The 23,057-nt window shown below is 51.2% G+C and overlaps 1 protein-coding gene across 4 annotated transcripts; it reads right to left on the minus strand.

Annotated features, from left to right (window-relative positions):
• Positions 1-2,239: 2,239 nt before the first annotated feature.
• Positions 2,240-15,411, minus strand: COPZ2 (COPI coat complex subunit zeta 2). Of its 4 annotated transcripts, XR_004430626.1 has the most exons (10): positions 15,247-15,410; positions 14,427-14,501; positions 11,299-11,380; positions 10,322-10,413; positions 9,789-9,844; positions 9,259-9,336; positions 5,196-5,247; positions 4,555-4,593; positions 3,765-3,878; positions 2,240-2,548 (listed from the first exon to the last, which is right to left on the minus strand). XR_004430626.1 is itself a non-coding variant. In XM_033183322.1 (9 exons), the coding sequence occupies exons 1-9, from the start codon at positions 15,355-15,357 to the stop codon at positions 2,501-2,503; spliced, it is 633 nt and encodes a 210-aa protein (XP_033039213.1). In that variant the 5' UTR covers positions 15,358-15,410; the 3' UTR covers positions 2,240-2,500. The 4 variants fall into 4 exon arrangements, 2 of the variants coding, with proteins under 2 accessions (XP_033039213.1, XP_033039214.1); XR_004430627.1 differs by lacking the exon at positions 14,427-14,501 and having other exon boundaries at positions 15,247-15,411; XM_033183322.1 differs by lacking the exon at positions 3,765-3,878.
• Positions 15,412-23,057: the final 7,646 nt, after the last annotated feature.

Consider the following 23,057-nt stretch of genomic DNA (forward strand, 5'->3'; position numbering starts at 1 on the left):
CGCGCTCCCCTCCGCGCCAGCCGACTCCGGCCTGTGGCAGCGCTAATGAGGCCGTCTGGAGGAAGCCGGTGCCAGAGGGCAGGACTCTGGGCGGCAGGCCAGGCTTGTCATCCTGGCGGCTCTGCCGGGCTGCGGGCGCCACGTGGGAGCTGGGGGCACAGCAGCCGGCGGCCCTCCACCCCCAGCGGGGTCTCTGCCTCAGCCCCCAAAAAGCTGGGCCTGCAAACTCGGGGTCCTCGGGAAGGGGCAGCGCCCTTCCCTGCCGGCCCTCCCAGCTCCCCTGGCAGTGCTGCGCAGCCCGCTCTGCGCTGTCCTCTCCGCTGCGGCGTGGGTCCGTCGGCTGCTTCGGAGCAGCGCCGCTCCCCGCAATCCCTCAGCCATCGCGGGCGAGGACACCTTTCTGGTCTTCTCTCGTCATTGCCATGCCCCCTCAGCTCCTTCCTTTTAACCCAGTACGGTTCCTGTGTGAGCCAGGGGTTCGGATGGGCCTAGGGCAGGGATGCGCGAGAAAGCCACCTGTCCCCAGCAGTTCCCCATCCGGAGCCCCGCGCTGCGGAAACTGCACCAAACACTTCAACCTGAGCCTCGGTGTTCCTCTCCGTAAAATGGGGAGACCATGGCGTAATTCACAGGATTCGGTGAGCCAGTTTGTGTGAAGTGCCCGGCTCCTGCCTGTCCCTTTCCATTCCCGTCCCTGCTACTTTGGAATGGCAGGGCCGAGGCAGGGGCGACCGCGTTGCTAGGAAGCGCATTTCCCAGTCCCTCCTTGCGGTCGCTTAAGGGTGGTGGAGGGAGCCAAGCCCTGGGTGTGGCCGCGTATTTGCCAAAATATTTCTAGAAAATGTCTCCTTTCTTGTCGCCATAGTAGCCCCTGAACTCCATGGAATTTAACCGAATACTCTTTTTTTTCTCCCCTTCCAAGAGTTGCCATTTTGCATTATTTACTCGGATGGGTTATGCACCCAGCGCTTACAACGTAAATGTTTACATAACTGCATCATTTTCTCTAATTGCAGAAGTAGTCAAGCCCGTTATAAATGTTCAATCTTAAACAGTTTTATAATGTAGGACTTGAAAGCCGCAGGGACAACTTCTATTAACGTCCACGTCTCGCCACTTTCCCTCCCTCGCTGAAATTCTTGTGCTCACGCTGGCGCGGAACTAGCAGGGTGGGTCACGCGTGCCGGTTGCTAGGGCAACGTCCTGTCGCCGGTGTCGGAAACCAACTAGTAACGCCCAGGAGCTGGAGTCGGGCCCGCCCTGGGGGCGGAGTTAGCGGGGCGGGAGCGCAGGCGGGAGCGCGTTTCCCGCCTGTCCCTGCAGGTGGCACCATAAGATCGCGGATGCTTTCCTGAGGCGGGGCTTCCCACAGTGCTCAGCGCACGCGAGGGGCGGGGCCGGGGTGGAGCGTGAGCCACCAGCTGCAGTCCGCAAAGGATCGAGGGAAACGAGCTGTCTCGGGACGCAACGCTAGACAGGCTCAGGGATGCATTTACAGGGACGCATAAAGTGTACGCGTCAGAGATTGGGAGGGAGAAAACAGAGGTTCTGGGACGGCGACAGAGAAGGGAAGTCGTGTAGCCCAGAAAGGCTATACAATCTCCACCCTTCCCGTTTGTCCCTGAGACACCCTTCCACCCTCCTCTCCCTCCGGACCTGCAATTCTTCACACCCTCTGCAGCGCACAGGGTGCTCAGGACACGTGCACGGTGGGGACTGGCGATGCTTCCTTGCCCCCACCACCCGCAAGCTTGCAGAGAGCTGTAGTGCCCAGGGTGTATGCCAGGATGGAATTCCACAGTTCCAGGCATGCCAAGAAAAATAGCCATGCTGTTTCTCGGTTTGTTCGGAGGAAGCCTTACTCCCTTCCCTTCTGGAGGCTGGGAATGGAAAAAATGACTCAAGGAATCCCCAGCGGAGCCACCATATCTGTACTGCATCGCAAAATAGTGGTACCATCCTTTGCTCTTCCCTACCTGGCAGTATGCGCCACACATGGGGCTCCGTGGTATCAGCGTCGCACCCCCTCCCCCATGGTGTTAAATAGTACCCTTTCCCTTGTCCCACATCTCTCCCCAGTCACACAACCACAGGGACACGCCCCACCATGGTACTGGATATCCCCACGATGAGCCACAGGAAGTGCAGGGGCCCTTATCTGAAAACACACACACACACACACACACACACACACACACACACACACACACTCTTCCTAGGCCAAGAGAGAAGGGGACCCTTGGCAGAAGACAAAAGCAGGTTTATTAGGGCCCTGGGGCCAGGAATGCCTAAGGTATGAGTTAAGGCCAAGGCAGTGAGAAGAGGTGACTCTCCTGAGGCCAAACCTTTGCATCTCTGAATCCCTGGCTGGAGACCTTAGGAATCAGTTCCGGGAGGGACCTGGGGATGCAGAGGGGTCTCTCCTGACCCTGGAATCTTTGGACTTTTGCCAGGATTGGGGAAATGGTCTGGGGGGCAGGGAGCCTTGAATCCACAGCCTTCATTTCAATAAGGACCATTTAATTTGTTCCTTGGCAGACTGAAGAACCTGGGGTGGGGTGGGGGAGGTTGAGAGAGAATTGAGAATGTCAAATGCCTCCACACACAGTCATGGGGAGGTCCACAGCCCACCTTCCCTAAGCGCCCCTGCAACCCCTGGTCACTAGGTGGCAGCATCTTGTCTCTGCTTGGCTTCAATGCGGCCAACCCTTCAAGTCAGAAAGCGCAGACGAAACCGGCTGCAGCCAGCTCCCACCTCAGGCCCAAGCCTGCCCAGACCTCTGGCTCCTGCATCTGCAGCGTGGGTGTGTCAGCAGCCTGTCTCCCCCGTCATGCCATGAGAGTTCCCGCCCACAGTGCCACGTCCAGGCGGAGACGGGGCCCAGGCCTGACACTCCCTGTGCTGATGCCTCAGCAAACCCCCAACTCTGGCCATGACTGGCAATGTGTCCTCAACACCCCACCCCAACCCACAGCTGATGTGGCATAGCTGGCAAAGGGTGGCCGGCCAGACCCTGCGATGGGATGCCTGGTGGAAAGTTTCAGACCAGTGCTTACACAAATCCATACAAGTGTACGCACGCATGCACAATACCAAAGCAGGAGAGGGGGACAGGACACCAGGTGTGTCCCTCAGGTAGGTTGTCCCTTCAGCCACTCAGCCTCATTCCCTTCTAGAGAAGGAGGGAACACTGTGTCTGTCTCCTCCTCCTGCACAGTCTCCCTTCTCTCTTGGGGACAGTGGCTTAGGGTTCCCCCGATTCTCCTAGCCGGAATCTAACTTTGTCCTCTAAAAAATCTAATTTTATCGCCCATTGGCCACCTGTAGCTTGCTTTGTTTTTACTCAAGAATTCCATTAAAAATGGTATGTTTTCATTCTTTCTCCCTTTGGAGAAATACTGATGGTTATTCAGCATGTGTTAACTTGCTTGGAGCCCTGCTAAGAGCTTGCCATGCATTGGCTCATTGAATTGTCATAACTCCATGAGGAGGGTCCTGTTATTATGTGAGGCCCAGAGAGGTTGAGTAACTTGCCCTAGGTCACCCAGCTTTAGGTGGTAAGGTGGAACATGTATCCTGGGATGACTCCCATGAGCACCCGTGTTCTTATCTGCTCTGCTCATTACTCCCTACCCTCTTTCCACCCTGAAAATTGCCTTGTAGCTGCATTCATTCCAGCATGGTATGAGGAAACATAGGGAATCAGAGGGGAGGGCGAAGCAGAGTGAATGTTAAGGGCAGTGCAGGAAAATGGGCACCACACCTGGGACTCCACACGAGACAGCACAGGCTCATCTCGGTAGGGCCACCACAGCACAAGGAGTTAGCGCCAAGGCAGGAAGTTCCATACAAGCAGGATTAGTCTGAGCAGAGAGACCTGCAGGCAGACAGAAGAGAGGTCAAGACAGTCGTCCTGAACTAGCAGGAAGTTTGTGCAGCTGGGGAACTGATCAGGCTTCAGAGTCAGGAACCTCCCCCTGGCCTCCCGCTCTGCATGCACCTCCAGATAGGACCATGCAGCATTGTGGCAGGTTCTTCCATAGCCAGGTCATTCAGGGGCAAGATGACAAGTGATGAGTGGGGAAAATCAGATCCTATCATGGGTTTGAGAGTCCCTTAATAATCCCAGCGTGCACCCTAAATGGCAAGGACAGGGTTTAGGAGCCAAACTCCTATTTGGTACCCTTTCCAGGTTTCTGTAGAGGACGCATCAGAGGCCTGAGTTCCCAGATTTTTGGGGGGCGGGGACAAGTGACCCAGCCATCTCCAAGGTAGGCCGCTCATCCTAGTTTCAGTCCAACTAAACCAAGCCAGGAGATGAGGTGGGCTAATGGTAACACGCCCATCCATCCATTAGTACCCAGCTCCCCCAACCTGGAGAGCCCGGAGGCCTCCAGCGAGTCTCTCCAAGATATGACCTGTCACTGCCTCATCCCTTCCCTCCTGCACCCCTGATTTTTCAGACTTGATAGCTTCACTGGGTCCCCCTAGGATGCTCTGCTCCCAGTATCTCTCTGGACCATTTCTAGCCAAGGCAGATGCAGGGGGCCTACCTGGGCCACACTCTGTTCAGTCAAGCTGCCATCATCTGCCTGTAAGGAAGCAGAGTCAAAGGGTGGGGTAGAGCCAGCATGAGGGTCCTGGGTCAGGGAGGTGAAGGAAAGGGGCTTGGGGGTATGGATGAGGTGGTGCAGTGGTTAGGGTGATTCAGAGCTGCACCTGTGTGACTGGTTAGTAGAAGTCCTGCAGCCTGTCATTTGGAAGCTAGGACTTCTGGGATTGTGCTATGGTGCATGGAGGGTGAGGGAAGATGGGAAGAAAGGTTTCATCTAGACATGAGAAAGCCAAACAAGGCAGGGAGGTTCTATCCATACCCCTGACCCCCAACCTCAAGGCCAAGGCAGCCAGCTGGTGCCTCTTTCAGGATGTATTTATTTCCCCAGTCTGTACTTCCTACCAGGGAAGAGGTGAGGTACTTGTGCTCCTAGCTGGGGAGAGGACAGGAAGATCTCGTCCATTAACTGGCATCCCACCCACAAACTGCTGCTCATCCCACCCCTAACAAGTGTATCAGCCCAGTGGTTGTCTTCTGCTAGAGGAGCTTGGGTTTCTACCGTCTCGGCCTTGGCAGCCCCATGTCCAGGAAGGACAGGAAGGGCAGCCGAAAAGAGGAGGTGTGCAAGAAGACTCTTACCCTAAAATTCACCTTCTGGATCACTTGCTGGGGGTCACTCTCCAGAATCACACTATGAGATGAGAGGAAAAACCAGGAGGCAAATCAGTGGCACAATCCTCCCCTCTGCCCCCTCTCCTTGCCAAGCCTCTTCCCTCTCCCAATGCATCCTGCAACACTTCCACCTTCCAGGTCCCTTCCCACTGATAGCCCTTAAGTCAGAACTCTCCCCCAGCATGGAGGGCCCTCAGCTCTGATTCTCTGATGCTTCAACCCAGTGGTCCACATGCTTTGTCATCCCTGGGCAAAATCTTCCAAACCGGATGAGAACAGTCTGGTCTAGAATGATCAGGATGTCAAAAGCAGGGACTCTCAAAACTCAGAGCTCTTGAAAGTTCACTTCACCTTCTGGGTATAGGGTTGGATTCCCTGTGAAAAGACTTAGGAAGGGAGGCCCTGGGGGTTCTTATCTTGTTGCACTGTTATTTTATGGCATGGGGTCATGCCCTGCATAAAAGAAATGAAACTCCAAAAATCAGCATCTACCTTCTCCCCAACTTCCTCCTTTTTTTTTTTTTTTTTTTTTTTACTTTAAACATGTTTAAAGTTTTGTTTTGTTTTGTTTTGCTTTGTTTTAAGGCTGGGCACAGTGGCTCACGCCTGTAATCCCAGCACTTTGGGAGGCCGAGGCAGGTGGATCACCTGAGGTCAGAAGTTCTAGACCAGCCTGGCCAACATGGCGAAACTGTCTCTACTAAAAGTACAAAAATCGGCCGGGCGCGGTGGCTCAAGCCTGTAATCCCAGCACTTTGGGAGGCCGAGACGGGCAGATCACGAGGTCAGGAGATCGAGACCATCCTGGCTAACACGGTGAAACCCCGTCTCTACTAAAAAATACAAAAAACTAGCCGGGCGAGGTGGCGGGCGCCTGTAGTCCCAGCTACTCGGGAGGCTGAGGCAGGAGAATGGCGCAAACCCGGGAGGCGGAGCTTGCAGTGAGCTGAGATCCGGCCACTGTACTCCAGCCTGGGCGACAGAGCGAGACTCCGTCTCAAAAAAAAAAAAAAAAAAAAAAAAAAGTACAAAAATCAGCCAGGCATGGTGGCACACACTTGTAATCCCAGCTACTTGGGAGGGTGAGGCAGGAGAATTGCTTGAACCCGGGAGGCAGAAGTTGCAGTGAGCCAAGATCACGCCACTGCACTCCACCCTGGGCATCAGAGTGAGACTCCGTCTCAAAGAAAACAAAAAACAAACAAACAAAAAAAACAGCTTTTAAAAAAAAATCTTCCCTTTTAGGCTGGGCACAGTGGCTCACGCCTGCAATCCCAGCACTTTGGGAGGTTGAGGTAGGCAGATCACAAGGTCAGAAGTTTGAGACCAGCCTGGCCAATATGGTGAAACCCCATCTCTACTAAAAATACAAAAAAAAAAAAAAAAATTAGCCAGGCTTGGTGGCGCACGCCCGTAATCCCAGCTACTCAGGAGGCTGAGGCAGGAGAATTGCTTGAACCCAGGAGGCAGAGGTTGCAGTGAGCCGAGATCGCGCCACTGCACTCCAGCCTGGGTGACAGAGCGAGACTCTGTCTCCAAAAAAAAAAAAAACACATACACAAAAAACAAAAAAAAAAACTTCCCTTTTGGTAGACCCAAATATTGTAGCTTTTCTCAGAGAGCAGGCACTCCTTCATGAGGCCTTGGGGTTATATACAGGGTATTGGATATGAGGGCCTGTCACTGCTGCAGGACAAAGATGACAGGATCTGAGTGCACCTCCTTACCCAGTGAGACTCCTCCAGAGCAGAAGCTTTGTTTTTCTTTTTTACTACATCACTGGAAATGACAAACATTTCTTGGGAGCCTCTTCCAGGCCCTATCCTTGGGCTGAGCACCCTGAGGACCCAGGCTCCCTAGCCAGAGGTCCTGGAATCCATAAAGAGCATCCCAGGCCAAGGCTCCAGTTTAGGCGTTGCCTCCCGACTGGCACTTCCCCAGTTTTTCTTGGCAGGAAACTGAACTCCTCAGAGGCAGAGACGGGAAGCTTGTGAAGCTTACACCTCAGGTATCCTCCTTTGCACAAGCCATCCAGAGCCCTGCATCTGGTTCTGCATTTGTAGTTTTGTGTGTGTTTGTGTAAAGTTTTCCTTCAAGAGCGTTCACCAAATTGTATATGCTTCTGGCTCCCCAAAACCTGGCATTACCCCACTCACTTTTGGGTTCCAGAATTCTGCAGGAAGCCTAGCAGTAGCAGGCTGTTAACAGCTATAGAGAGGGGAGGCATTCTTTAGTGCCCCAGGCAGTCCAGTACAGTGCCGTGGAAAGAGCATGGCCCCTGGAACTATGCACATGGTTTTAGATCTTGGCCCTGCCACTCCTTAGCTATGTGAATGACCTCCGGCATGTCACTTGAACCTTTGAGCCTGTTTCCTAATATATAAAATGATGTAATGATAGAGGCATGTATGTTTTTAAGGTGCTCAAGAAATTTCTATTGGCCGGGTGCGGTGGCTCACACCTGTAATCCCAGCACTTTGGGAGGCCGAGGCGGGTGGATCACGAAGTCAGGAGATCGAGACCATCCTGGCTAACATGGTGAAACCCCGTGTCTACTAAAAATACAGAAAATTTGCCAGGCGTGGTGGCAGGCGCCTGTAGTCCCAGTTGCTCAGGAGGCTGAGGCAGGAGAATGGCATGAACCCAGGAGGCAGAGCTTGCAGTGAGCCCAGATCAGGCCACTGCACACCAGCCTGGGCGACAGAGTGAGACTGTCTCAAAAAAAAAAGAAAAGAAATTTTTTTATTGTTTTCCCCAAAGCCAGAACTTCTTTTTCTCTCTCAATATTGGTCCCCTGATGGAAATTCATGAACCAACTTTTTTTTTTTTTTTTTTTTGAGGCGGAGTCTTGCTCTGTCGCCCAGGCTGGAGTGCAGTGGCCGGATCTCAGCTCACTGCAAGCTCCGCCTCCCGGGTTCTCGCCATTCTCCTGTCTCAGCCTCCCAAGTAGCTGGGACTACAGGCGCCCGCCACCTCGCCCGGCTAGTTTTTTGTATTTTTTAGTAGAGACGGGGTTTCACCGTGTTAGCCAGGATGGTCTCGATCTCCTGACCTCGTGATCTGCCCGTCTCGGCCTCCCAAAATGCTGGGATTACAGGCTTGAGCCACCGCGCCCGGCATGAACCAACTTTTTTAAAAGAGCTCCTAACTTCCTAAGAATATACTAGCATACCAATAGGAGGCAACATCTATTGAATGAGAACCACAAGCTTCACATGTATTTTCTCATTTAATCACTTATTACCTCCATCCTAAAGATGGAGAAAGTAAGGCTCGGGGAGAGTCAGTAATTGACCCAGGTCACACATCTAGCTGGTGCTGGAATTGAGCCCTAAGAGCAGGACATGTGGGGCTGGTGGGACTGTCTGAAGTCCTTCCAGAGAGGGCCAGCATCTGTGCCAGCGCTTCCCCTGGGCATTGGAGACCAAACTGAATTTTCCCGAAACCCTGCCTATTCAACTGTCTCCCATAGTTTGACATCAGGTTACTCTCTTGTTTGGCTTGACTTTGGCTAACATTGAAATCAACTTCCGGCTGGGCGCGGTGGCTCAAGCCTGTAATCCCAGCACTTTGGGAGGCCGAGACGGGCGGATCACGAGGTCAGGAGATCGAGACCATCCTGGTTAACACAGTGAAACCCCGTCTCTACTAAAAAAATACAAAAAATTAGCCGGGTGAGATGGCGGGCGCCTGTAGTCCCAGCTACTCGGGAGGCTGAGGCGAGAGAATGGCGTAAACCCGGGAGGCGGAGCTTGCAGTGAGCTGAGATCCGGCCACTGCACTCCTGCCTGGGCGACAGAGTGAGACTCCGTCTCAACAAAAAAAAAAAAAAAAAAAAAAAAAATCAACTTCCATCTTCATGGGTGGGGCGCTAGTAAGGGGAAGGGGTAAGGGAATGGGATCCCTGGGAATATGCTGGGGGAAGGGAGTGAAAAGTCGGTCAGAGTTCTGGCCATGCTGGGTGCCATCTGGGGCTGATGACTCTCAAAGGCACTCCTGCTGTGAGTGTCCCTGACTGTCCCCTCCTCACCCGCCATCCACAATCTCGTCCAGCACCAAGAAGGCTCCATCCATGTTCTCCAGCAACCAGCGCTTCTCCACGTTCTTCCTAAAGGTGGACACAAGCTCCTGAGCCTCCCTGTAGCTGGAAGGATCTGAGTCCCTGCCTAGGTGAGGCTGACCCCACTCTCCAAAGACTGTCTCATTCACCTCTCACCAAACAAGGATTGGGAAGGAGAATGTGAAGGGCAGTGAGCACAGAGCCCATGCAAGGCATTCCTGAGCAAAGGGCAGTTCTGCTTCCTTATACCCCACCTCGTCCAACCTCCTATACTTTGGGCCTTGACACCCCAGCACCCACCACAGGACCCCGAATGCGTTTCACAACTAGGTTAGATGCTATAGCATAGCCCTACTTTGGTTCATTGTGTCGACTATGAGCTTTTCTTTTTAGATTATCTTAGTCTTGTGGGGACCTCAGGAGATAAACAGGGAGGAAGGGCCCTGTGACATATCAGGGCCTGGGGGATGGGGCCTTGGAGGGCAGAGAACCTCACTCACCTTAACATGTGGTTCAGAGACTCAAACAGGCAGGTGAGAACAGACATGAGCATCAGCTGGGATGGGCAGATACGGGAGGAGGAAAACAAGAGAGCTTGAGATTGAGAAGGTCAAAGGAGGCACTTGGAGCCCACCTGTGTGGGCAGCAATGGCGAGTTCTCCCTCTTCAGAGGCCTGGGCTGGAAACTGACTGCAGTGTGACATTAGAGGGAACTTCCATGTGTCTGGGCTGGGAAACTGGAGTTCTCCACTGGGAGACATTTAGTGTATCCTTCTCTAGTTATGTCTAAGAAGGACAAAGCCTCCCTTGCAGATTAAGTGATGACTTCATTCCTGGTTCCCAAGGAAACTAAGGGTTATCGAGGATACACATTGTCCCAGAAAGAACCCTTCTTGCTGCCCCCCCTACCTCATGGAGCCTAGCAGGAGGGGTCCAATGGTGAGCCTCCAGGTCCCAGCCTCAAGCCCAGATTCCAGATAACAACATTTCCCCATAGACAGCCCTTCTTACTGCCCCAACCTCTTGAATTCACCTCATTCTCGTAGGATGAGCCCACCACGTATAGGAAGAGGTCAATGCTGTTCTTGTAGACGATGGTCATACCCCCAAAAAATGCAATCTCACCTAGAAATGGAGGGAGCTTTCAGTACTGGCCACCTTGCCTGGTCCCAGCCTAGCCCTTCCTTCTCATCTATGACTCTGTGACTCTCCTCTTATTTCCTTCTCCCCTTTCTAGAGAACCCTTGGAAAGACAGCACTAGGGACACTACCATTAGGCTGCCGCATGTCCTTCCCCTTATCGATACTCTATTTCTTTTTTTTTTTTTTTTTTTTTTTTTTTTTGAGACGGAGTCTTGCTCTGCCACCCAGGCTGGAGTGCAGTGGCCGGATCTCAGCTCACTGCAAGCTCCGCCTCCTGGGTTTACGCCATTCTCCTGCCTCAGCCTCCCGAGTAGCTGGGACTACAGGCGCCCGCCTCGTCGCCCGGCTAGTTTTTTGTATTTTTAAGTAGAGACAGGGTTTCACCGTATTAGCCAGGATGGTCTCGATCTCCTGACCTCGTGATCCGCCCGTCTCGGCCTCCCAAAGTGCTGGGATTACAGGCTTGAGCCACCGCGCCCGGCCGATACTCTATTTCTAGGGACTGCCTCAGGCCAAGGAGTCAACAAGCCCAGTTGTTGACTAGTTTACCTCCTGTCCACGCTCCCACCCTGTGCAGCACCTTGGGACCAGATTCAGGTTGGGACCACAATACAGTTGGCCTCCTCAGCTACAGAGAGGCCTGGGGATGCTGGGGGGATAGGTAGCCAGGGGGATTGGAGAGTGACAGGGAGTGGAGGTTCCCTGGAGGAAGGGAGTGGAGAACACCTGGGAGGGAGAGGACAAAAAGCCTCTGAAGAAAGGGAAATGGCCCGTGAGTGTGCAAGGCTGATGGGGACAGATGTGTCCAGATGGAGAAGATGACAGTGTGCATCTGATAGTCTGGTGGAGAAAGAGGGGGACACTTACTCTCAGTCCGGCTGGTCTTGTTGAAGACATTTTTCTCGAAAACCATCTGCTCCTTCATGGAGGGGAATGTGTCATCATAATACTATGAGAAAGGGAAGGAGAAGGGACCATAGCTTTCCACACAGCCTGGATCCTCCCTAGATTTGGGGGCAGGAAAGATTAGGTGCTGGGCAAGCGGGATCCTGCTTCCCTGCCCCATCTCTCCATTACTGCACCCTAGGCCTGTTGGCTCACTAGTTCCTCCAAAACAAATTATTATTATTTTTTTAGATGGAGTTTTGCTCTTATTGCACAGGCTAGAGTGCAATGGCACGATCTCGGCTCACCACAACCTCCACCTCCTGGGTTGAAGCAATTCTCCTGCCTCAGCCTCCTGAGTAGCTGAGATTACAGGCATGTGCCACCACGCCTGGCTAATTCTGTATTTTTAGTCGAGACAGGGTTTCTCCATGTTGGTCAGGCTGGTCTCGAACTCCCAACCTCAGGTGATCCACCTGCCTTGGCCTCCCAAAGTGCTGGGATTACAGGCGTGAGCCACCGTGCTCCGCCCCCTCCAAAATAAATTCTGAGCAAAGAAAGTCCCAAAAAGTAGAGGGATATTGAGGCCTGCTTTTGGAGTCCCCTCTGGTTTCTTGGAGGATCTTGTACATTCAGCAGATGTGCAGGGTGCTAAGAATTGGCATGGTCACTAGGGCACACTAATTCTACAGCACCCGGAGTCTACAGGAAAGATGGCAAAACCAGGACACCTTCTTAAACAATAATAATGATAATAACAACAGCTACTTTATTATCCCCATTACACAGATGGGGAAACTGGGGCATCAAGAAGTCAGGTAACGACCGGGCACGGTGGCTCACGCCTGTAATCCCAGCACTTTGGGAGGCCAAGGCGGATGGATCACCTGAGGTCAGGCGTTCAAGACCAGCTTTGCTAACATGGTTAAACCCCGTCTCTACTAAATATACAAAAAAAAAAATGGCAGGGCGCGGTGGCTCACGCCTGTAATCCCAGCACTTTGGGAGGCCGAGGCGGGCGGATCATGAGGTTAGAAGATCTAGACCATCCTGGCTAACACGGTGAAACCCTGTCTCTACTAAAAATACAAAAAAATTAGCTGGGGGTGGTGGCGGGCGCCTGTAGTCCCAGCTACTCAGGAGGCTGAGGCAGGAGAATGGTGTGAGCCCGGGAGGCGGAGCTTGCAGTGAGCTGAGATCACGCCACTGCACTCCAGTCTGGGCAGCAGAGTGAGACTCTGTCTCAAGAAAACAAAACAAACAAACAAACAAACAAAACAAAAAAAGAAGTCAGGTAACTTCCCCAGCATCTCACAGTTGTGAGGCCAAAGCTGGGTTTGAGCAGTAAGGGTCTGACTGCAGACAGGGTTATAGTGAAGATTAAATATGTAAGAAATAATTCCTCGCACATATCCCATAACTAAATTAATGCTTTTTTGTTTGGGAATGGTGAGCCTCTTTCTCTTACTCAGTTTCTTAATCTGTAGGGAGCAAGAGCCTTTGGTCTTGCTGATCCACCTCTGACCATCTGCTGGGGCAAGGTGTGGTCAGCTCAGTTTTCAATTTTCTGGATGTGGATTTTGCCACTTAGTACTCAATCTGCAGGCAGATTAGCCATCTCCCTACTGGCCACTGCTTATCTGAATGTCATAAAAACAGAAAAAGTTTCAGCTCCAAACAAACAAACAGAAAATCTATTTTTTGAGATGGGGTCTCACTCTATAACCCAGATTGAAGGGCAGTAGCTCGATCATGGCTCACTGCAGCCTTAACCTCCCAGGCTCAGGCGATCCTCCCACTTCAGCCCCCCAAGCAGCTGGGACTACAGGCGCACACCACCACGCCCAGCTAATTTTCATACTTTTTTTTGTAGAGATGGGGTTTGCCATGTTGCCCAGGCTGGTCTGGCACTCCTGGGCTCAAGCAGTCCACCCGTCTCAGCCTCCCAAAGTCCTGGGATTACAGGCATCAGCCACTGCGCCTGGCCTTATAATGCATTTCTTTTCTTTTTCTTTTTCTTTTGAGACAGAGTTTCGCTCTTGTTGCCCAGGCTGGAGTGCAATGGCGCGATCTTGGCTCACTGCAATCTTCGCCTTCCAGGTTCAAGCAATTCTCCTGCCTCAGCCTCTCAAGTAGCTGTAACTACAGGCGCCCACCACCATGCCCAGCTAATTTTTTGTATATTTAGTAGAGACAGGGTTTCACCATGTTGGCCAGGTTGGTTTTAAACTCCTGACCTCGAGTGATCTGCCCACCTCGGCCTCCCAAAGTGCTGAGATTACAGGTGTGAGCCATCGCGCCCAGCCTAATGCATTTCACGGCTAATGCAGATGCTGTAGCTCCACTACAATTAATTGTGTTGACAGTAGAAATTTATTTTTGGATTATTTTAGTTTGGTTTGCTCAGGCTGTGTTTGCTAGGATAGATAACAGATAATTGAATGGGGGTACAGTGAAAACAACCTTGAGCTTAATGTAAAAAAACCTGAGTTTGCCTGTGAAACCTGTGAAATGGGAGAAGTGAAAAAATTAAATAAATAAATAAATAAAATATGAGTTGGGATCTGTTAGGATATTAATACTTGTGACCTCAGGCAATTCACTTAGCTTCTCTACACCTCATTTTCTTCATCTATGAAATTAAAGAGTTGGATTACACAGTCTCTAAAATCCCATCTGGTTCTAAATCCTTAGATTCCTTAGACTAAATCCTTAGTGTTTACCAAGCTGTAGAACAAAAGTGGAGGTTTTGAGGAGGTTTAGAGACAAACCCCAAAGAACAAAAGAGCTTGTGTAGGGGTTTGGGGACTAAGACTCCTGGGTCCCAGGCTCAACACTCCACTGATCCATTAGGCAGAAACTTCCCATGCCCAGGTCCAACTGGCCAGTAGCAGGATGATGAGGAAACATTTCAGGGAACATGAGTAGAAACAGAGGAGACCCATCACTTCAGGGAGCAGCACCTTGACAAGGCAGGAGGATGAGAAGGACCTCTGGAGGGGTCTAAGCTGAGCTGCCCTGAGTCACAGAGACCACAGTGGAGTTTCTCCTGAGACAGGAGTGTCAGCTGGATGGGAACTGTGTCCCTCACAGGTGGGGTCAGAGGTTACCTTGGCCAGCAGCCGGCTCCCATCATTATCTAGGATGAAAACAGCCTTGATGGTGTAGAGGGAAGGTTCCTGCAACTGACACCGGGGAGGAGAGTTCTGTTTGGCCCCTGACTCAAGGTGGACACCCTGTCTCTATGGGATCTGCTGGCCCTAGGATACACCCTCAGGCTCCAGCAACCCCAGCCCTCAAGGTCCACAGCTGGTTCTGCCCAACCCTGTGCCACATGGGCCAACCCAGGTGCCCACTCCACTCCCAGGCAGATGTTCCACTGCAGGCCCCGAGTGGGCGCTGTGCCCGTTGGGTGCAGAAGGTCCTTCCGGGCCCAAGTTCTGTCATGCACTGACTGCTCCAGAGCCCGAGTCGGAGTGTATCACAGAACCTGGGCCGGGGGGACAGCGGGCGAGCCTCCTCCTTCCAGCTGATCCCTGGCCGGGCTGGACCTGCGCTCTCAGCGCGCCCCCAGGCCCTGGCCCGGGTGGACTCCAGCAGCATGCCCATCACCCACCGGTGATGGGAGGCGAGTCTGGAACGGACAGGCCACTCCTTATCCTCCCCGCGGAATCCCAACTCACCCGCCACCCCACCCCCCGTTCCAAACGGACCCAGAACTTCAGCCCCGCGCCGACAGACTCAGGACAGGCCTCCTCGCCGGTTGGCGCAGGGACGAACTTTTCCTCCCGGGTCCTGGGGCCGGTCAGGGGTGACACAAAGTTCCCAGCCGCTGGGCTCGCGAGTTCTGAGTTGGCTGCTCCCCTCAATCCTGCACCGTCCCGGCCCAGCTCCCGCCGCCCGGGACCCCCGCTCCCGCCCGCTCCGTACCCGCAGCCCCGAAGGCTCCCCGGCTCGAGCAGGCGGCGCCGGGCCCCCGGCCTGGGCCGCCGCGGCCCCCTCCCCCGGGTGTGGACGTGGCCAGGCCTCGGGCCGCTGCATTCCGCTCGCCGCCTCGCACTGACAGCGCCGCCCGCCTCCTGCCCGCCGCCGCCGCCCCGCCTCCGCTCCCGCCCCGTGGCCCCCGCTCGCGCGTGGCCTTCCTTTCCTCGGGGCCCCGTTCTCTTGCTCATTCTCCCCGCTCTCCCCTCCTGCCCTCACCCCAGCTCTTCTTCCCCCACCTCTCCTCTCCCTCTCTCCTTGGCTCCTTCCCGAGTCCCTTACAGCCCTGAACTCTGCATCCTTCAGGATGCCCCAAGACCAGTCCTCGTTCTGCTTCCTGCCTGCTTGCTGTCTGGCCTGTGGCTTTGGTGTGCACCGGTATCTGTAGGCTGTCCTGGGGCCAGCAGCAAACACAAGCAAAGCCCACTTTTGTCTGTTGACCTCTGGTAGGTACCATGGGGACAAATATGTCAGATCACCCTTTAGATCTCCGGGACAGGGTCTATAAGCAAGAGCACATGAGGACAGTTCTGGGGACACTCCTCTGTGAACAGGCTTTCCCATTCCTCTCTCACTACTTGCAGAAGGGAACCATGGTCCTGGAGACACCTCCCCAGGCTCTTCTAAGACACAGGTATGGCACCATCAAGAGCAAGACAGCCGCCCAGCAGCACAAATGCTCCACCAATGACATTGGGCTTTGCAGCATGTTTTGGTTTCTTTGGTCTAAGTGTACCAAAGACAAGCTCTCATTTCAGGATACACTGGCAAGTGGAAAATTCACACCCCAGTGATATGTTAGTGGTACGTATGCATTTACCGGTAAAAACACTGTGCGTGTATTTTACATTTGACACCTTCACATACATTATCTAATATAGCCCACACCTGTGAGGTAGGCATAATGGACCCTCATTTTAAGGAAAGAGAGACTCAGAGGTTGTGTCACCTGTTCAAGACTATACAGCTAGTTGACTGGGAATAGAACCCAGATTTTTGACTCAAAATTTCTTCCCTATTCTTCTCTTCAAGCCCTCTTATGTTGTGGACCACAGTCACTTACCCTAGATGGTTACAGAATGGGGTTTTCCTCACTGAATGCATCAAGCCTTCTTATCTTCAAGCCTCTGCTGAAATATCATTACCAAAAGGTCCTCCTGACAGCCACCATATCTGACTTGACAGGTCTCTCCTGTCACATTCTCTATCTCAGTTCCTATTTCTTCCTTTCATTGCACTTTTCTCAATCTCTAAATATTATTTTTACTAATTTTGCTTGTTTGAGACATGGTCTCACTCTGTTGCCCAGGCTGGAGTGCAGTGGCTCCATCTCGGCTCACCTCAGCCTCAACCTTCTGGGCTCAGGCAATCCTCCCATCTCAGTCTCCCGAGTAGCTGGGACCACTGGTGCATGCAACCACTCCCAGATAATTTTGTTTTTATTTTTATTTTTGTAGAAATAAGGTCTCAAGATTGGGCTCGGTGGCTCACACCTGTAAACCCAGCACTTTGGGAGGCTGAGGTGGGCAGATGGCTTGAGCCCAGGAGTTCAAGACCAGCCTGGGCAACATGGTAAGACCTGGTCTCTACTAGAACTACAAAGCAATTAGCCAGGTAGGGTGGCGTGCACCTGTAGTCCTAGCTACTCAGAAGCCTGAGGTGGGAGAATCACCTGAGCCTGGGGGCTCAAGGCTGCAGAGCCATGATCATGCCACTGTGCTCCAGCCTGGGCAATGGGAGTGAGAACCTGTTTCAAAAAAGAAAAAAAAAAAAGAAGAAAAAGAAAGGAAGAGGAGGAGGAGGAGGCAGAAGGGGAGGGGGAGGGGGAAGCAGAGGGTGATCAAGGTCTCACTATGTTGCCCAGGGTGGTCTTGAACTCCTAGGCTCAAGTGATCCTCCCACCTCAGCTTCCCAGTGTTGGGATACAGGCGTGAACCATTCCCAGCCTTTACTAGTTTGTTTACAAGTGTTCCTTCTCCCCGCCCAGACTTTGAGCCCTGTGAGAATGAATGAATGTGACTTTTCTTTTTTTTTTTTTTTTGAGACAGGGTCTTGCTCTGTCACCCAGGCAGGCTGGAGTATAGTGGTGTGATCATAGTTCACTGCAGCCTCAAACTCCCAGGCTCAGCTGGGCACGGTGGCTCACAACTGTAATCCCAGCACTTTGGGAGGCCGAGACAGGCAGATCACAAGGTCAGGAGTTTGAGACCAGCCTGGCCAACATGGTGAAACCCATCTCTACTAAAAATACAAAAAATTAGCTGGGGGTGATGGCAGGTGCCTGTAATCCCAGCTACTTGGGAGGCTGAGGCAGGAGAATCATTTGAACTTGGGAGGCGGAGGTTGCAGTGAGCCGAGATCTCGCCACTGCACTCCAGCCTGCTGACGAAGCGAGACTCTGTCTCAAAAAAAAAGAAAACCAGAAAAAAATCTGTCATCACCAAGCCCTGTAAGAAACTTTGTGATCTGCTTGCCTCAGCCTCCCAAAGTGCTGGGATTATAGGCATGAGCCACTGCACCTGGCGGATAACAGATATTTAATAAGCATTTGTGAAGTAAATGAATAAAGGAATTCAGGATGAGGGAGATCATGTATAAATATTCACAAACACCACATTTTAACTAATTAAATGTACCTATCAATGATACCATATTGGCTGGGTGTGGTGGCTCATACCCGTAATAATCCCAGCACTTTGGGAGGCCAAGGCGGGCAGATCACTTGAGGCCAGGAGTTCGAGACCAGCATATTTTATGTGCTGTACAAATATTTATTGAGTGCTTAGTATGTACCAAATATTTTTCTAGCCACTAGGACACAATAGTAGACAAAAGAAAAATTTTGCTGTCATGGAACTTACAATCAAGTGTTTGTGTGTGTACACGCATGCGTTTCTGTGCAAGATACAGTACACAAATGGGTAAAGTAAATATTATGTGAGTTAGAGATAAGTGCTGCAAAGAAAAATAGAGCAGAAATGGGGTGTGGAATGTGAAGGGTCAGGGACAGGCAAGCCAGAAAGCCATTTTCACAGTCCTCTGAGAAAACCTTTAAGAAGGTGACATTTGAACAAAGAGCTAAAGGAGAAAGCAGACCACGCAGACATCTGAGGAAGCATCTACTGACCCTCCCTATATGATGACTTAGGAGACACATCTGAACCTTTCTTGCAGGCTATCAGTTATAACAGGGAACATAATGACACTATTTGATACAGCAGGCAGCGAAAAGATCCAGTACTTGGGCATTTTATTTCTTCGGATTCCAGATCATCAGAAGTTATGTTAATGGTCATGCTGGGTATGTTATTTTTAAAAAATACTGGTTATTTTGATGTCTTAATATTTCTGTGAGCTAGCCCTTTTTCTTTTTTCTTTTTTTGGCTCATATTTACAAAGACAGCATCAAAAAACCTCCAGGAGAATTTGTCAGCCTCTGTTTGGCATATGGTACCCACCATAAAAGACCAGCAGCCTCCAGAAGGGTCAGAGGAAGACCTGGGATGATAGGGGAGTTAGGGGACTGGTTGGCTCCACGGGGGAGGTGGGGAAGCAGTCAGTTACACAGGTCGGTGATGGGAAGGCACTGGAGAGGGGCCAAGGGGATAGGAATCAGAGGAGCAGGCTGGGGAAGGAAGCTTAGGAACCACAAAGTTCTCATCACCCCCACCTCTACCACTGTTACTGCTTTTTTTTTGAGAAGGAGTTTCACTCTTGTTGTCCAGGCTGGAGTGCAATGGCATGATGAAGGCTCACTGCAACCTCCGCCTCCCAGGTTCAAGCGATTGTCCTGTCTCAGCCTCCTGAGTAGCTGGGATTACAGGTATGAGCCATCACACCCGGCTAACTTTTTTATTTTTAGTAGAGACAGGGTTTCATCATGTTGGTCAGGCTGGTCTTGAACTCCTGACCTCAGGTGATTCGCCTGCCTCGGCCTCCCAAAGTGCTGGGATTACAGGCGTGAGCCACTGTGCCCAGCTTTGTTTTTCCCATTCTTAAAATCTCTTTACATCTTTTCTTTTTTTTGAAATGGAGTTGTGCTCTGTCGCCCAGGCTGGAGTGCAATAGCACGATCTTGGCTCACTGCAACCTCTGCCTCCCAGGTTCAAGCAATTCTCCTGCCTCAGCCTCCCAAGTAGCAGGGATTACAGGCGTGTGCCACCATGCCTGGCTAATTTTTGTATTTTTAGTAGAGAAGGGCTTTCACCATGTTAGCCAGGCAGGTCTCCAACTCCTGACCTTAAGTGATCTGCCTGCCTCGGCCTCCCAAAGTGCTGGGATTATAGGCGTAAGCCACAGTGCCTGGCCCATAAAACCTCTTTACATCTTAACTGTAGTAGTGAATAAGTAAATTCAGAGCCAAGTTCAACTTTTCAAGGACAAGATTCTCCCCAATGATAACCCCTCCCCAAACTCCTTCAACAGAGACCCCAGAACTTCTTTCTCTCCATGACACCTGCTTCCCCACACATCCTGAAGTGCACCTTTAATGCGGTTTTACGTAAACATGCAAGCTATGTGTGTCCAGTATTGGGACAGTGTCTTCCACAGAGCATGACCCTAAGAGGACTTTCCAGTTTAAGGCTGGCAGCACGAGAACACGCACACGCAGCAGCAGACTCGGCGGGAGCCTCCCCAGCTTGAAGAAGCCAAGTTGGGTTCAAAAAGAATGCAGCTTTCATGTTTCTCTGCCCTCTGCTCCCTTCAGGTAGGTACAGTAGGATGGGGAGGTAGGCTGTGCACATCCCTACCCAGCTGGAACCTGTTAAATAGTGCACTCAGAATTGGTCCCTGCCCTATGGAGTCCCAGGAGGCAGGTGATTCAAACGAGGTTCTCCTCTGGGCCTTGGTATAGCTTGAAGGGGAGACCGTTTCATTTCCTCTGAGTCACCCTCCTGCTGCCACATTTCTGTGCTGTCTGTCCTAGGATTTCAGCATCTGTTCTAATGTGACAAGAAGAAACAGCTCCCTTGGGTACCAGCCACTCTCTATCCTTCCTGCTTAATGTCAAGAGGGGGAGGTGTGTGTGGAATATGAGGCATGGAAGTGTGTGCTGGTGGCATCCTCTAGAGAGAAAACTAAAGCTTCCATGCTCTGTCTGTAGGATAGGCTTCTAGCAGACCATTCTAAGGACAGCTCTCATTTCTTCATCACCTTTGGCTTTCTCTGAGATAACTTTCTCTGAGATAAAGTTGTAGGGTAGGTGAAGAGAGGATTATTCAAGACAGTGCCTTATACTCAGCTCTTCCCCCGGGCATGAATGGCTTTATACACATGACCTGAGTTTTAAGATTTGTGAATATGTATATTGTTATCTCCATTTAGCTCAGGATGGCCCAACTAGTAAGAGACAGAGCCAGATTTTCGAACCCAGCTGTAAGTCCAAAATATCCACTCCTCCCTCCTCTTAATGGCAGCTCCTTGATTGTGATATGTCACACAGAGCTATACAAAGAACACTACCTGGTATTGTTTGAGACAACATAGCAAGACATACAGGACAGTTGAACTCGGCTTCAAAAAATGTTACACTAAGACACTAATGAACAATGAAATATTTTCATTGTAGAGGTGAAGAAAGAACATTTTAGGATTGAGAATGAGCATATCCTAAAAGTCAAATAGGCCGGGTGCAGTAGCTCACGCCTATAATCCCAGCACTTTGGGAGGCTGAGGTGGGCAGATCACTTGAGGTGAGGAGTTTGAGACCAGCCTGGCCAACATGGCAAAACCCTGTCTCTACTAAAAATACAAAAATTAGTCAAGTGTGGTGGTGTGCGCCTTTAATACCAGACACTCAGGAGGCTGAAGCAGGCGAAACGCTGGAACTTGGGAGGCAGATGTTGCAGTGGGCTGAGATGGTGTCACTGCACTCCAGCCTGGACCACAGAGCATCTCCATCTAAAAAAAAAAAAAAAAAAAAGTCAGATAATCATTCTAGTTTGTGCTCCTGTATTACCACAATCTTTTTTTTTTTTTTTTTTTTTTTAACCTCAACGTGGATTTTTGCTCCAACCTAGTGATTCTCTACTCTGGCTGCACATAAGAATCACCTGAAGAGCTTTTACAAAATATTGATGTCCAATTCTGCTCTGAGTGGCTGTCTTAATTTGTGTGGGGTGGGACCTGGGCATTGGTAGTTTTTACAAGCTCCCCACCTGGGTGATTCTAATGTGCAGCCAGGACTGAGAAGCAATCTTCTAAGAGTGTGGTAGTCATGTACCGGAAAGAGGTTGGCTTACAGAATAGTTTTACTTTTTGGTGGTTTAATGGTAACAAGTTTGCTGATGATGTTTACCATGTAAGAGAGAGGGCCAGGTGTCCGGATTAGCCAGAAAACTAATTGATTTCTTTGCAAAACATGCTAACATTTAGTATTGACATGATGTATTCCTAGAATCTCTCAGGACTGTAAGGAAATCTCAGGCAATCATCTATCTAATCTATTCCCCTGGATTAGATGAGGTTGCCAAGTAAGAAATACTTACATGGATTAGCAACACTTAAAGACATGTTTTTCTTTTTCTTATTTTTTTTGAGATAGGGTCTCACTCTGTCGCCCAGACTGGAGTGCAGTGGTGCAATCACAGCTTACTGCAGCCTCAACCTCCCCAGGATCACGTGATCTTTCCACCTCAGCCTCCCCACTAGCTAGGACTACAGGCATGAACCACCATGCCTGGCTAATTTTTGTATTTTTTTTGTAGAGATGGGTTTTCACCATGTTGGCCAGGTTAGTCTCAAACTCCTGGCTCAAGTGATCCACCCACCTGGGCCTTTCAAAGTGCTGGGGTTACAGGTGTGAGCCACTGTGCCTGGCCTTAAAGACATTTTTAGATAATGGGCAACCAGAATGGCAGAAAGACTGGGTTTCCCTTTTAGGGAAAAAGCAATTTCATTGTTCCAGAAGAAACTGGAGCCCCAGCCAGCCTGCCCTCCCACAGCCCCTTCTCTGGGGATTCCTGGCATGTGTCATCCTCTGGGGTGACTGCCGGATGGAGGTGCCTGTTGGTGGCAGCAGCAGCTTTTCCTACGAGGGAAGCTGGGTCGGTAGACACTACACTGCTATTCCTGGGGTGGGGGTGGGGATTTCTGTGTTTTATAGTTAGCTGGCCCCAAATCCCTGTGCATTAGACCTAACCCTCTTCTCGGCTTCCACTGCTTTCTTCTCTCTCCTGCATAGCCTGGAGTCGCAGGGGCAAGGCCTGGTTTTACAATGGCTGCCAGCCTTTCCCTTAGTGAGCCACACGCATGTGCTCACTTTTTCCAGTGGTCTTCTCAGTCTGATTTAATGGATATACCGGGACCGATGACACATCAGCATGGGATCCTTCTTTTGCTTCTTGGGTAATTGTCCTATTAACAGCTGTCCCAGGCAAAGGGAGGGGGGAGTGTTGGGGGAAAGGGGGCGGGTGACTTCCTGGGTGAAGGAGGACACACCCTGGGTTTTACAAGGTTAATCAGCAGGTTCTGGGAAAGCTTGCACCTGCTCAGACTTGATCTGGAACTCTAGACAGAATGGAAGACAGTCTTTCTGTCTCCACTCCCTTCCATGGAGTATCAAATATCCTGGGCACCCACACCCTGCCAGACCTAGGCCTGCTGTTGCGACTGAGTTTGTCTCTACACCTTTACTCTCTTTGGTCCTTGCAACTCTCTTTCCCTTTTTCGGCCCACTTCTGTGAAATAGCTAAGCAGGAAACTCACATAAACGATTGTCCAGTTTTAGTTTGAACTGTTAGGACTTAAAATTGTTCTGT

This window comes from Trachypithecus francoisi, unplaced genomic scaffold, assembly GCF_009764315.1.
Source record: "Trachypithecus francoisi isolate TF-2019V2 unplaced genomic scaffold, Tfra_2.0 Lachesis_group20, whole genome shotgun sequence".
NCBI lineage: Eukaryota > Metazoa > Chordata > Mammalia > Primates > Cercopithecidae > Trachypithecus > Trachypithecus francoisi.